General features: G+C 36.9%; 1 protein-coding gene across 2 annotated transcripts in view; it reads left to right on the top strand.

The window, feature by feature from the left end:
- The window catches only part of LOC106877200 (ubiquitin carboxyl-terminal hydrolase 46), a 50989-nt gene that overhangs the window by 2037 nt on the left and 34066 nt on the right, over positions 1 to 14886 (top strand). Inside the window, exon 1 of one of the 2 annotated variants that reach the window (XM_014926044.3) lies at positions 14410 to 14512. The exons of the other annotated variant lie outside the window; for it this stretch is intronic. Within the exon in view, the coding sequence (XP_014781530.1) occupies positions 14477 to 14512 (36 nt within the window). The 5' untranslated portion in view covers positions 14410 to 14476. Of the gene's footprint in view, positions 1 to 14409; positions 14513 to 14886 lie in introns of those variants that run through there. 2 annotated transcript variants of the gene reach the window in all.

The following is a 14886-nucleotide window of genomic DNA, read 5'->3' as shown; positions in this document are numbered from 1 at the left end:
AACTGAAAGAAACCCATTGTGTATGTGTATATATATGTGTGTGTATGTGTTTTACTGTCTCTTGGTCCAGACATTGCATGAGCGTTATAAATGAGTGTTACTGCCGTACAAGTGGTATGATTCATTTCCAGCCTTCCATGAAGACACCTTCAGCTTTAGGGAAATACCTTGCTTGGATACAGCTGATGATTGGCTACAGGAAGTGCATCCGGCCATAGAAAATCTGCCTCAACAAATTCTGTCTGACTCATGCATGCATGGAAAATTGAATGTTAAGACAATGATTTTGTGTGTGTGCCTGGTTGTATTTGCGTCTCCTTGCTTTGACATTGCACAAAACTTGTAAAATGAACATAGTCATCATACAAGTGGTGTTCTTTTTATCCAGTCTTCCATGAAAACATGTCCAGCCATAGAAAATCTACCGAAATGAATTCTGTCTGAGCCAAACAAGCATAGAAAAATGATGCTAAAACAATGATAGTGATGATGACAATTACAATGTAAAATAAGGAAAAGAAAACAATGGCTGAGTCTGTTGTTGACTCCAAGGTATCAGAATACAGGATGCTACATCAACATCATGTTAAGATTTTACAAGGGATGTGATGGAAGTAATGAAAAATGATTAAAGAGAAATCGTTACAAGAAGACTATATATGAAGAGGGGTGGCTGATTATATTAGGAAAGAAGAAGGATCTAGGGTCTCCATTTAAGACACATCTGAAGGCATGTTTAGTAAGTCTCAGAGAATGTATTCATGCTTGAGCCAATAACAGTTGGTACCACTTGATGAAATCTGCATTCTGTTAGAGAGCAACACCTATCTTAAGGTTCCATTTTAATAGTGATGATATGCCTACATGGACAGACACGAAAATATTGATGTGTATTCCATTTAGAACAGTATCTGCTGTGAAAATAGTGAAGAAACTGTTACATCATCATCATCATCATCATCATCATCATCATCATCACTGTTTTCCATACTGACATGGGTTAGAAGAGCTGGTTCCAATTTCTTCTTTGGTACGATTAGATGCCAAGCCCCAATGTTTACTTTGGCATGGTTTCTATGACTAGATGCCCTTCCTAATGCCAACCGCTTTACGGCAGTGTACATTGTACCAGCACCAGTGAGTTGACCAAGTAATTTGCAAGACAACCCCTCAACAGGAAGGAGTCTAGTATTGAGGAAGTTGGCTCTGTGCCAGGCAATGAGACATTGGCACAATGAAATTGTCATGGAAGTATTCAGTGAAAACAGATATTGGTTGCTACCATGATATAGTACCACTAAGTTTTATACTATGACCTACCAAAGAGCAGCTTAAGGATGTAAATAAATGTAGTTGGAAGAAGTCCACTACAATATTCTATAACACTGTCAAACCCCCACCTCTTTCTCTCTCATCACACAAACCTCCACCTCTTTCTCTCTCATCACACAACCCCCCCACTTTCTCTCAGCAGACAACCCCCCACCTCTTTTTCCCTCATCAGACAAACCCCCCCCCACCTCTTTCTCTCTCATCTCTACTATATAATGGAATGTCTGAGTAAACAAGATGTTGGACTGCTAACTTAATGATTATAGGATCAATTCCTCTCTTGGAGTTTTATTATTTCTGGGTGGGACAGTTACCAAGGATCAACTGGGTCCTGTCCTTACATAAATATTTGCTTAAAGGTCTCAGGTGTGTCGAGGATGAATAGCTTACCTTAAGGTTTTAGCTCTGATTTTGTTTGTTGGTGTAATACGTATAGATTCAGATACATGTATACATACATGTGCGTGTATATATGTATGTATACATACATATGCATGTATGTATATGTGTGTGTAAGATACATATAATGAACCCTCGAGAGAGAGAATTGGAGAATGCTAAAGTAGGCATGGTATAGACATTCACAAAGTAATGCTCAGATAAATGAGAACTTAAAATTCCAGCTCCTTCATTCAAGACAGGTGGCTCCAATGTTGAAAGTCAGCCATAACAACAGTCTTTGTTGAGTAGGTCTGGAGGTAAAAAAGGGCAGATAAATGCAAGTAGGCTTAATGAATGCATTTACATGGAATTCAAATAAACAAATGGAATGATGTAATAGTCTTATCTTGACAGCTGTTTTGGATATTTGCTTCTACTTTTGGGGGGAGAAATGAGCTGTGCCTATGGCAACTGTAAGTCCTCTCAGATTGCAGAGATCAAAGTGATTAATGTTCTTGGCCTGGAGATTCTAAGTTGCATGTTGACAATACTTGGGTAGGTTAGAGAAATCTAAAGGGTGGTATCACCCTTATAAGGGTGAAAACTTCTTTACATGTGACATTTGATATATTTTATGTTGGACAGGTGCATGCTCTAACTTTCTCACATGTATTTCACATGCATCTTTACCATGTTTGTGTCACGTGCATGTATCTGTCTTTCTCCCCTCGATCTCTCCACCCTTCCCCCCTCCTCCTCCTCCCTCTCTCTCTCTCTCTCTCTCTCTCTCTCTCTCTCTCTCTCTCTCTCAGATTGACCGTTGGCTGAACACTATTCAATTTTTTTCTCTCCATGTTTTTCTCCTTGTCTCCGTATTCTTTCTGTTGAAGAGCGTAGCTCGAAACGTCAAAGATTTTCCGTATTCCTGAGCATCATGCTAATACATCCTTTTGTTATTTACACCACCTGTCCTCGTCTGTTGCTGTTTTTTCGTATATTCTCCCATATATATATATATATATATATATATATATATATATATATATACATATATATATATAGTTTATAACCATTTAAAAGAAGAGAACAAAATGGAGATTAGGAAGTTGATAATCGTTTATTATTAACAACAAATTGCTCATCTTCGCTTTTTACGGCCCTATTAATTAAAATAGCTATAAGAAGCGAAGGTGACCAATTTGTTAATAATAAACAATTATTAACTTCCTAATCTCCATTTTGTTCTCTTCTTTTAAATGGATATAAACTATATGCTTTATATATACCTATTATTTTGAGGAAATTCATTCCCCCAAAATACTAGGTATTGAACCAGTATTTCCATGGATGCAGCTATCCCTTCATGCGGTTAACATATCCTCCAATCAAATATTATATATATATATATATGGTCCTGCACTGCTAAATGAAAACCTTATGTATGTAGCAGTTTTACTTTTGCATTTCTTTTTTTTTTTTTTTTTTTTTTTTTTCCAGGTGTGAATACTAATTTCTGGAAGAATTGCTTCAATTCAAAGGTGCCAAGCTGGCAGAAACGTTAGCATACCAGGCGAAATGTTTAGTGGCATTTCGTCTGTCTTTACATTCTAAGTTCAACCTCCACTGAGGTCGACTTTACCTTTCATACTTTCAGAGTTGATAAATTAAGTACCAGTTGCATACTGGGGTGGATCTAATTGACTGACCCCCTCCCCAAAAGTTTCGGGCCTTGTGCCTAGAGTAGAAAAGATTACTTCAATTTAACAATACACTATGATTAAAAGGTAATATCTGTAGGTGTTGAAATTGAAATTTTCTTTTGTTCTGCTACAACAATGGTGCTGGATGTGGGAAACAGAAATTTAATCATTATTTGTCATAATTAATTATCTAATTATTTTTATTATTTGTTGAGATTTTCACCTCATAAATATTTATGATTTCATCATCACCATCATCATTATATTAAGCTGGCAGATTCATTGGGATGCTGCACAAACTGCTTAGTAACATTTCCTCTGTTGCTATGTTCTGAGTTCAAATTCTGCTGAGGTTGATTTTGCCTTTCGTCCCTCTAGGGTCAATGAAATAAGTACCAGTTGTGCACAGGGGTCAATGTAATTGACTCATCCTCCTCCCCACAAATTTCAGGCCTTGTGCCTAGAGTAGAAAGGATTGCTTTTGTTGTTATAATAGAAGACACTTGGCCAAGGTGTTGCAGAACGGGGTTGAGCATTTAGATATTATGATCCATGCCTTGGTCTTAATCAAGGAAAGGTTTGAGAATTGGAAATACTTCTAACCCTTTGCTCTCCTTTGTAGTCACAGGAGCCATGTGGAGGTTGACATTATCAGAAAAGCTCTCACCAAAATCACTCTCTATAAAATTTAAGTGCAAGGTTTCATCAGAAGTTCTATTATTATTATTATTATTATTATTATTATTATTAAAGCAGGGAGCTGGCAGAATCAATGAAATGCTTAGTGGTATTTCGGCCATAACTACATTCTGAATTCAAATTCCGCCCAGGTCAGCTTTGCCTTTCATCCTTTCAGAGTCGGTAAAATAAGTACCAGTTGCATACTGGGGTCGATCTAATCAACTTAACCCTCTCCCCTCAAATTGCTGGCCTTGTACCAAAATTTGAAATCATTTTTATTATTATCATCATCATCATATGAAAACTCACAGCTTATTTTGCTGGGTGTGATAGAATGTGTCAGCTGTCCACAGCCAGCGGACTAGGGTGACACTTGTTTACTGGTCCTGCTTCAAGAACCCCCGCAATGAATTCTTGCAGTCAATTATTATTATTATTAATAATAGTTCAACTTGTCAACATTATTTTATTTCTGACAGATTGTTTTTCCATCAAATAATTCCAGTAGATTTTCCCCGTTTGTCATATAATTTTGTCAAGTATTTCTCTTCACAATATTTCACAAATCTAGGCTAAAAAGAAATCTACTTTGTAGACTACTGAAAGAAAAGTAGCCCACTTGGTTGAAATTTTCTGAAATGGAATCAGATGCACAAATAATATTCATTCTCCACTAAATGCAGGAACAAAACAAAATCATGACAAATTGAGAAACATATTTTCTATGTACCAAGAAACCATTATTAACCTACAACCTAATCCAAATGTATTTGAGTTGGAACACAAAATTTGTTGCAAAATCTGTTCTTGTTAAAGCTGTCCACTTTCCATGCTGGCATGGGTTGGACGATTTGACTGAGCACTGGTGAGCCAGAAGGCTGCACAACACTCATTCTGATCTGGCAAACTTTCTACAGCTGGATGCCCTTCCTAACGCCAACCACTCTGAGAGTGTAGTCTGTTATAATAAACTTGATTGTGTATTTATATGTAAGTATATCTATTTTTTTTTTTTTTTTCGCTGTCCCACTAAAGTGTTCTGGTAGTGGAAGGGAAACAGAAGAAAGGAAGATAAACTGGCATTGTAGGTGATTAAGACTCATTCATAGACTTTGAAATATTTTCCATCTTTAGTTCTGCTCTTCAAAATTCAAGCTGCAAAAGTTAATCGGAACAACAAAAGTAAAAAAAAACAACCTCTTCCAAGTACACAAACACATCATACATAGACACCTGTGAGAGACAATTATACTCACACACATGTAATATATATTTCTTTTCTGCTAAATTAGGCATTTATTATATCTATTGTTTACATAAATTTTTTATCATGAAGTTCACTGTTAAACTCCTTTTAGGGATGAAAATTTTCAAACTCTTTGAATTCAATTCTTGAAAGAATTTTCATAAAAAAAACCTATTATCCTCACTAAGTCAAGTATGTATCTATATCAGTGGTAGGGTGTGTGTGTGTTTATTTCATTTTAATTTGAGCTTATTTATTTTAAAATGCTGTCATTTTTGACAGAATGGGTTTACTAGGCCAATAGGAATATTTTTTTACACTATTATTGATGATGATGATGATTGAATTATATTAAAAATATCAAATTCAAAGCTATTTGTGACAAATTTCAGATAAATATAAAATAAAAGAAAGTTTGTGTAAAGTGTCAAATCAACCACAGAGAAACTCAGAAAAATATTGTTCACATAAGGGGGAAAAAATGTTATTCATGTAGAAAAATAAATCTTTTTATAAATGTATATGTGACATCAAATGAAAATGGTAATAATAATAATAATAATAATAATAATAATAATAATCCTTTCTACAGTCAAACTGTCCAACCCATGCCAGCATGGAAAGAGGACGTTAAACGACGATGATGATGATGATGATTGTTTTGACTTAATCATGCATCATACCGTTGAGATTTTGATGATGTGACTCTTTATTTTGAGAATGACATTGTAGGGGAGGTGTGAGAGGTCAGATCTGGTGAGTTTGAACATAAAACAGGTAGAATAATTAGATCAGATATGGCTGGTTTAAATGACAAAGGGTTTGGCAGTGTTGTTGTTGTTGTTTGGGAGAAATATCTTCCATGTGAGAAACAAAATTTAACCTCACTTTAGAAAGAACTTTCCAGCATTATGACAGGTATACCTCTGGCTGTGAGTTAGGATTTAGTGATGTTATTCATTCATAATTATATATATAAATGATTTAGTTAGAGAAAGAGAGCTTTAACTTGGAGAAAATAATCAGAGAGAAATAACAGTGTTATTTGTAGACACCAGTGATGTATTTGGTATTAAGATTTATTGATTCTGAGCAGGTGTAGACTGGTTGTATATTTGATCATTACATCAATGCTTTCGTTAGTGAGAGTCCCACAAACCTTTTATAAGCAAAGTCCATTGAGTATTTTCTTCAACATTTTCCTAATGAAATTTTTGTCCAGATAATCCATGAGGTTTGCCTGTGAACATGGCATTACATCAGTAGAGGAGATGAAGGGACACTTCAGAATGCTTTTTTCTGATAATAGTTGTGCAACTAACCAAGTTACAGAGGCTAACTGCAAAACAGATCAACATATTGCAAATATGTGTGACTATACTTCCGTATAATCAACTTACTTGTATTCAACCTACTTCGGCAAGTAAAAGTGACATGACAACAGGTAACAACCACATTCTCAATTATGTACATCAACAGTGAGTATCACATCATATCAGCCAGTTTTATCCAAATTCATGCACTGATTATGTTTTAATGACTTTTATACTGGTCTCACAGCATTTCATCAAAATCTCTCTTATTTCTAATGGGATTGAGAGAACGACAGGAATTCAAAAGCTCGTAAATTCAGTGCCAAGATACAATGAATTATTCTATAAACTGGAGGGTGGGTAAAACTTGGGCATATCAGTTTAAAAAATGATTATTTAACAGTTTGAGTTAATAGAAGACTCACAAAATTTATTCCTGATAAATATACCTTTTGCTCTTTACAAGTACAAATGAATGTCATTTAAAATTTTCCAGTTAATGAAATGTTATCAGTATTAGAGCATTGTGCTCTGTATGTGGATGATACCATTGTTACCATGGCAACAGATGAAGAATATTTGAATAATTTAAAAATAATATTTTATCAGTTAAATAGTCATGACTTGAAATGTCAATTTAACAAACAAACAAACAAACAAAAAAGGTACTATTTAAAGTAAGGATTGTTGCTGAAGTTTTGATGAGTTGAACGGTCAAGTGATTAATTGAAGACACAAGTCTCGCATTACTACAGAAATTTGCCAGTCGTTTTGGCAGCAGATGCATCACGGTTGCACTTCTGTGACAACATCAAAGCGGAGTTGAGCATTGATTGGTTCATTTGTGTAAAATATTGAATGCGTATCAACATTGATGGTTGCAAATAGATAATTACCAATTATATCTGACCTTCACCAATTTAATGGATTCATATATGGGTAACATTTTGAATTAATCACTGATCACATGCTGCTAATAATAATACACACATATTTCTCTCATCAGAGATGTATATACCAGTATATATACATCTCAGTATATACCAGTGTATACATCTCAGTATATACCAGTGTTTACATCTCAGTATATACCAGTGTATACATCTCAGTATATACCAGTATATACATCTCAGTATATACCAGTGTATACATCTCAGTATATACCAGTATATACATCTCAGTATATACCAGTGTTTACATCTCAGTATATACCAGTGTATACATCTCAGTATATACCAGTATATACATCTCAGCCGCTGCATGGTTGGGCAATGTTATTGGTGTCATACAAATATATTTAGTATGGTGAAACAAGGAATTGCTAATGGATTATGAAGACTGCCAATTCAACCTCTTTTACTTTTGCAAGTCATTGGACTGCAGCCATGCTAGAGCACTATCTTGTGGGGTTAGTCGAATAAATGGACCCCAGTACTTATTTTAAGTTTGGTACTTACTTTGTCAGCTTCTTTAACCGAACCACTATGTTACAGAGATGTAAACAAACCAACACCAGTTGTCAAGCTGTGGGAGGACAAACACAAAAACATACACACACCCATACACTTGACAGGCTTCCACACAGTTTCCATCTACCAAATTTACTCACAAGACATTGGTTCACCTAGAGCTATAGTTGCAGACATTTGCTTGAGGTGCCGTGCTGCAGGACTGAGCTTAATCACACACTCGGCTGATTTTAATGTAAGTCATGGAATTCATTTTGCATCCGGATTTGAACGACATGGAAGTTATGAATGGAAATGTCAGTCACTGCCAAAGAAATGGAATCAGTCCTGAAATTGTCATCATTACCATCATCATCATCATCGTCATTTAACATCGTTAATGGTTGGCCAGGAAACCTAAATAGGGAAGACAAACATCTCCGAAAATGCGGGATAAAAAGTGATGCAATTAATTATCCTGGGAGTTTATTAGTTTTGGAGTCCGATTTTTATAGAGTAATTAATTCTAAAAATATTACAAAATAAAAAGTCTTACTCAACAAAATGAAATTTGTAAGAGCCATGGCCTGAATGAAACAAATCAGTCCTAGATACGACAATTGGTTTGATGTAGAGATGTCATAGACAAGTCATATGCACCATGTTGATTAATTGCTAACGAACTTGATAAAACATCTGGACCACAGCAACAAATCCATATCAGCAATGCTGGACCAATGGCATTTTGTCATTGATTCAGTCTCAGAATTTCCATATGTTACATCGTCATTGTCGTCATCGTCATCATCATCATCATTAATGTGTTAATGTTCACTTTTCCATATTTGCATGGGTCAGATTGAATTCACAGAGGCAGATTTTCAATGTCTGGATGTCCTTCCTGTCGCTAACTCTCACTTGTTTCCAAGTAATGTTCTATTTCCCCATGACTGGACAGGTTTCCACAGAAGGAAATGAACGACACTGCTTGTATGAGAGTGACACTCGTTTACAACTATCACACAATGTCAAGACAAGGTCATGCACACACACACATGCACACATGTGCATGGGCTCACACACACACACGCATGCACACGCACACACAATGATTACTTCACCTTCACAGATGATTGCTGTCATTTTGTGCTTCCTCATTGACATTGGCATTTCTGACTCTCCATTCATGACCTCTCAGATGACTGTTCAGTCCTGTTACAGACCTAATCGACTGGTTAAGTATGCACACATTGCCATTCTTCTTCCATTGCTCTAGAACTTTGAGTAGATGCAATGACAAATGAGGTCAACATAAAGAGACGTCTCTGCCTTATTGGATTATTGCAAAACACCAGGTACCCCTTTCTCTGAGTCTCTACGATTAGTACAGAGTGACAGGCGGAACTGAGATGACCTGTGAGCATGTGAAATCAATGGTTTTGAATCAATTTGTTCCACTTTTAGATGGATGCTATGACAGCCATTTGGGGATCTCTCACTCCCAGTAATGTTCTATTTCCCCATGACTGGAAATGAATGACACTGCTTGTATGACAGTGACAAGTCATTGTTTAACGTCTGCTTTCCATGCTAGCATGGGTTGGACGATTTGACTGAGGACTGGTGAACCAGATGGCTACACCAGGCTCTAATCGGATTTGAATGAGTTTCTACAGCTGGATGTCCTTCCTAACGCCAACCACTCCGAGAGTGTAGTATATAATACACACACACACACACACACACACACACACACACACACACACACACACACAAAACAAGATAGGAATCTGGAAAATTTTTTGGTATTTATTCACAAGACAGCTAACTAATAATGAAGCATTTAACCATAAAATATTCACCATTGAAAGACTGTCTGAAAGAATTAGATCCAACAGTGGAAGTCAATTTAAACAACAAATTTTCAATTAGATGGACATTCAACATTTCACTTCAGAGCACTTTGTTCAAACATTCACAAAAGGAATTTGTTAAACCTGCCACGGAAAGCATTCTTTGGTGGAATGACAGTTGGAAAACTGCGAGCAGAAGTAGTGTTGCCTGGTCATTATTATCACTGCCAAACTATAATCAAATGGAGGATGCACAGACAAAAGGTTCCTACAAATTATATATTGAATGATCAGTATTTGTCAGGGATTGTTGAAACAAAACTAAATGGTTTTGTGACACAATTATGAAGACGGTCAAATGGTGTCCTTAATTGAAACAGACAAGAGTCAATGGAAGCAGCACCAGAATCTGATTCCGGTATGAGATTTTCTGGGTCTATTGTTGACCAAACACAACCTGTGCATAGGAATCAATATCTTGTAAATATATGTAAAAACATCCATGTATAATCAATTTTACCTGTATTCAGCCTAATTGGACAAGATGGAAATGACATGACATGAGGGAGAAATCACATTCACAACGTACACCAACAATCGTTATATCATACCACAGTAAGTTTTATCCACATTCATGCAATGGTTACATTTTATGAATTGTAAACAGGTGTAAAAGCATTCCATCAAGATCTTTAGTTTATAAGAGGATGGAGAGAGTACAGAGAAAGTACAGCAGTACTTTAAGAGTTAATAGAGTGAGAAAGATCAGCACCCAGTAGATGTTCTGCATTTCATGTCATCTGATTTCTTTGTTTGAAACAGCAAATCAGAGCATGTGGTTCAAACGTTCAGACAAGAAATTTGGAAGAAAAAATGCCATGGAAAGCATTCATTAGTGGAAGGACAATAAAATGTTTCTTTTCTTTTCTTCTTCTTCTGTCAAGCAAACATTTGCTCCATGAATATTTACTGCACAAAAATTGATAAGACAACTTGCCAATCGTAGCCACTTGCCAATCTCGATATAGAGGCAATATCACAATTGCCACTCTGACTATATATAGACTCAGCAGATGGGGACCAACATCTCTACAATACATGCCATCATTGCTGAAATGACTAAAGCAAACAGTTTGTTGTCTTTGAGATTATGTGTTCAAATTTTATTGTTGTATGAAATTTACTATATTTTATTTTTTCACATTATATGCCAATCATTAGAATTCATTATTAGATTGAAATTAGAAGTGACCATTAACATATCTGATCATTCAATGTGTTTTACCATCATCATCATCATCGTCATCAATTTATGTCCTGCTCCCTGGGTAGCTGTATTTAACAAGAATTGTGGGTCTTATTATAACATCATCTTTACTCTCTTCGCTGATCAAGAGCTATTCAACTTGTTGAAGCCTTACTACACACACACATATATATAATCATCCTCATTGTCATCATTTAATGTCTGTTTTCCGTGCTGGCATGGGTTGGATGGCTTGACAGGAACTGGTAAAGCCAGGGGTTGCCTCAGGTGCCATAGTCCAATTTGGCTTGGTTTCTATGACTGGGTGCCCTTCTTTACACCAACCACACCACAGAGTGTACTAGGTGCTTTTTATGTGGCACCATTACAGGTGTTTTTTTTAAATGGCACCAGCACCCACACCAGTCCTTTGTACGTGGCACCTTGGTTTTAGAATTTCAATTTTGTTGTGGTGGGCAGCTCTTCTTGAGTATAACAATGCGCCACATATCTCGGTCCTCTGTCATCCGTTTCGTAAGATTCAACATTTTGAGATCAGCCTTCAAAACATCATCCCATGTTTTCCTGGGTCTCTCTCTTCCACAACTTTCCTTTTACTTTAAGTGATCATCAGTCATACATACATATACATATAATTTTTGCATGTATATATATTTCTGTGTTTACATATATGTTTATGTAACTTGTTAAGGCCATCTCTACAGATTTTCCATGTCAATGACTTTCCTGCAAGTCATTGATATCATGTAACTATTATTGCTGTTCACAACAATGGGGTAGATCGTGTGGCACTTGCATTTGAACTGCAATGCTGCATAGAAGTGAAACGTGGGCCTTGAGTGTAGAAAACCTTGCAAAGAGGCTAGAAGGGAATGGAACAAGGATGCTCTGTTGGATGTGCATTGTTAGTGTGCATGAATGCCAGAATACAAGTGTACTGCGAGGAAAACTTGGGCATCAGAAGAATGAAGTGCTGTGTGCAAAAGAGAAGACTGTATTAATAGGGGCCTGGGGTACATATGAATGATGATAGTTGCATGAAGAGGTGCCAGGAATTCAATGGAACTTGTGGAAGGCTGAGACGAAGGACAACTTGGGATGAAGCAGTTAAGGCTGATCTGAAGATGCTGCCACTCGTGGAGGGGAGGACAAAGGACTATTGTTTTGCAATTTGTAGTATTGCAGAAAGCAAACACAAAAATAGTGTTTAGAGATTGGGGGACCTTGTGCTCTGCCAAGTGTACATCGTACATCTTGCTGTCTCCCTCTACTCACATCACTCTATTGCTCACCCTTGCTCCTCTTTTAAACCAGTTTCTCTCTTTCTCCTACCACCAGTACTGACTGCATCATTCTCATCACTCTGACTCCTTCACCCTTTACTAGGCCTGTATATTGGAGACTGCATTGGTCCACCCTCTCCTTTCACCTGACCTGTGTATAAGAAACTGCATTGGTCCACCATTCCATTTTCCCTCGACCTGTATATCAAAGACTTCATTAAACCATTCTGTAATTCCTTCTTTCTAGTGCATCTGTTTGGCTTCTTTTGCCCTTCTGATTTACCAGCCATCATTCTCTCCTCCCCCAGGGCCATTTCTATTACCACCCATCCATACCTTTGGCCCCTCAGTTAATGTCATTCCCTACCCAACCCCACCACAAATTATCACCTACATCATATTACTGCTCCTTTCACCCAACTTCCATTGTCTTTCTGATATCATTGCTCTCCCTCTCTCTCTTCTAATATTATGTCTGGCCACTCCAGCAGCAAATGCACATGCCCCAGGTTATTGAGTACTCTCAGCACTTACACAGCTGCTCCACCTCCACTTACTGCTAGTATTGCTCTCCCAAAACAATCTATGTCTCCCCCCCTTGGTCTGCATGTCTTTAAATCACTGAATACTCTCTATGTTACCTGTGTACAAGCCCCCCCCCCCCCGAAGTAGTCCTACAATGGTAAGGAGACCGATTGCTCTCCCTCAAGAGTAACTGGTGAGTGAGGACAACCACTCTAATGCTGGCATCCACAACATGTGCTCAGTACATACTGTTATTAAATGGCTGGCAATGGAGTGGAGAGCATGTAAGGTTCTGAAGTCTCTTTATCCAACCTGTCTGCTTATTGGCCTGTGATAGGAAGGGTATCTAGCTGTAGAGACCAAGTCAAAAGCCATGTATGAGCACCAGTCTAGAGAAACACCAGCTCACAATAATAAGGGATGACTCAGACCGTGGACAAACTGCTCAACCCACGCCAGCAGAGAAGGCCACATGTACAATTGATGACGATGAGGATATGTGTGTGTGTTTGTGAGTATGTATGTATCTGCGCGCACGCGTAAATATATATAGATATATTTACACACACACATATATTACATATTACATATAAAATGTATATATATATATATATATATATATATATATATATATATAAAATGTGTGTATATATATATATATATATATATATATATACATACATATACGCGCACACACGTAAGTATATATGCGTATGTGTGTGTACTTTATACATAATTAACTGCATAACATTTCATGATCATAGGTTTACATTAACGAAAGACAAGTGTTATTGATTTCTCCAGTGTATCCATGGGGTAGGTGTAAAGTAGCTACGACCAGGATTCGAACGTGGATCATACACTCCTTTTCACCAGGTGTGTATCGCCGCCGTTACGGTCATCTCTGCGTAAAGATATTGCACGCACGTTAATATACACACAACCGCGTAATCGTCTGTCAGTACCCAACCCTTATAAATAGTCACACACACACGGCATAAATTTAATTACATTTTGAACTATATTTACTACACTACAGTCTGACATATATATATATATATATATATATATATATATATATATATATATATATATATATACATACATGCTAGTGTGACATACATATACATAAACATATATGTGTACACACACATATGCGTGTGTATATATATATGTGTGTGTGCACATCTATCATTTATCTGTCCACATATATGTTATATGCAAGCACACACATACATACACACAGACACATGCATACACAGTGTGACACACTGACAGTATGCTAGTTCTACCAGTCGAACTCTCTCCCCTTCCCCCCTCTCTATGTCCAAGTGGTCTTTTCTCTCATATACGCAACTCTCCTCCTCCTCCTCCAACCACTACCGCCACTACCTCGACAATCTCTTCTCTCACCGCTACTACCTTTTTCCCTACTTCTCTCCACGTTATGTCCGTTCCGTTTCTCAGCTGTCTCTGGAATACTGTAAGTTATCCATCTCTCTTTACATGTCTATACATACATGCATACATCTATCTATATATATATGTGTGTGTGTATAGGTCTGTCTCTGAATATACACTCTGTCTTTTCTCATTGGCACCACCGACTGACGCTGTCAGAACACAATATTGACGTTTTTCTTCTTTTCCTTTTCGTTTTATCTCTTCACGTTTCTCAAAGAATCTTGTGAGAGATCGAGATTTTAACAATCATCTTGAGTTCATCTGTGTGTATGTGTATGTCTGTGTGCCTATCTATCTATCTATCTATCTATCTATCTATGAATGTATGAGTACAGATGTTTGCGTCGATGCCACACATGTATACAGGCAACTGTTTCTTTTCGTGTTATTTCC

Source organism: Octopus bimaculoides, chromosome 10, assembly GCF_046866305.1.
Source record: "Octopus bimaculoides isolate indiv1 chromosome 10, ASM4686630v1, whole genome shotgun sequence".
Classification (NCBI taxonomy): Eukaryota; Metazoa; Mollusca; class Cephalopoda; order Octopoda; family Octopodidae; genus Octopus; species Octopus bimaculoides.
Note: the sequence above shows the minus strand (reverse complement) of the source record. Positions and strands in the feature narration are given on the sequence as shown.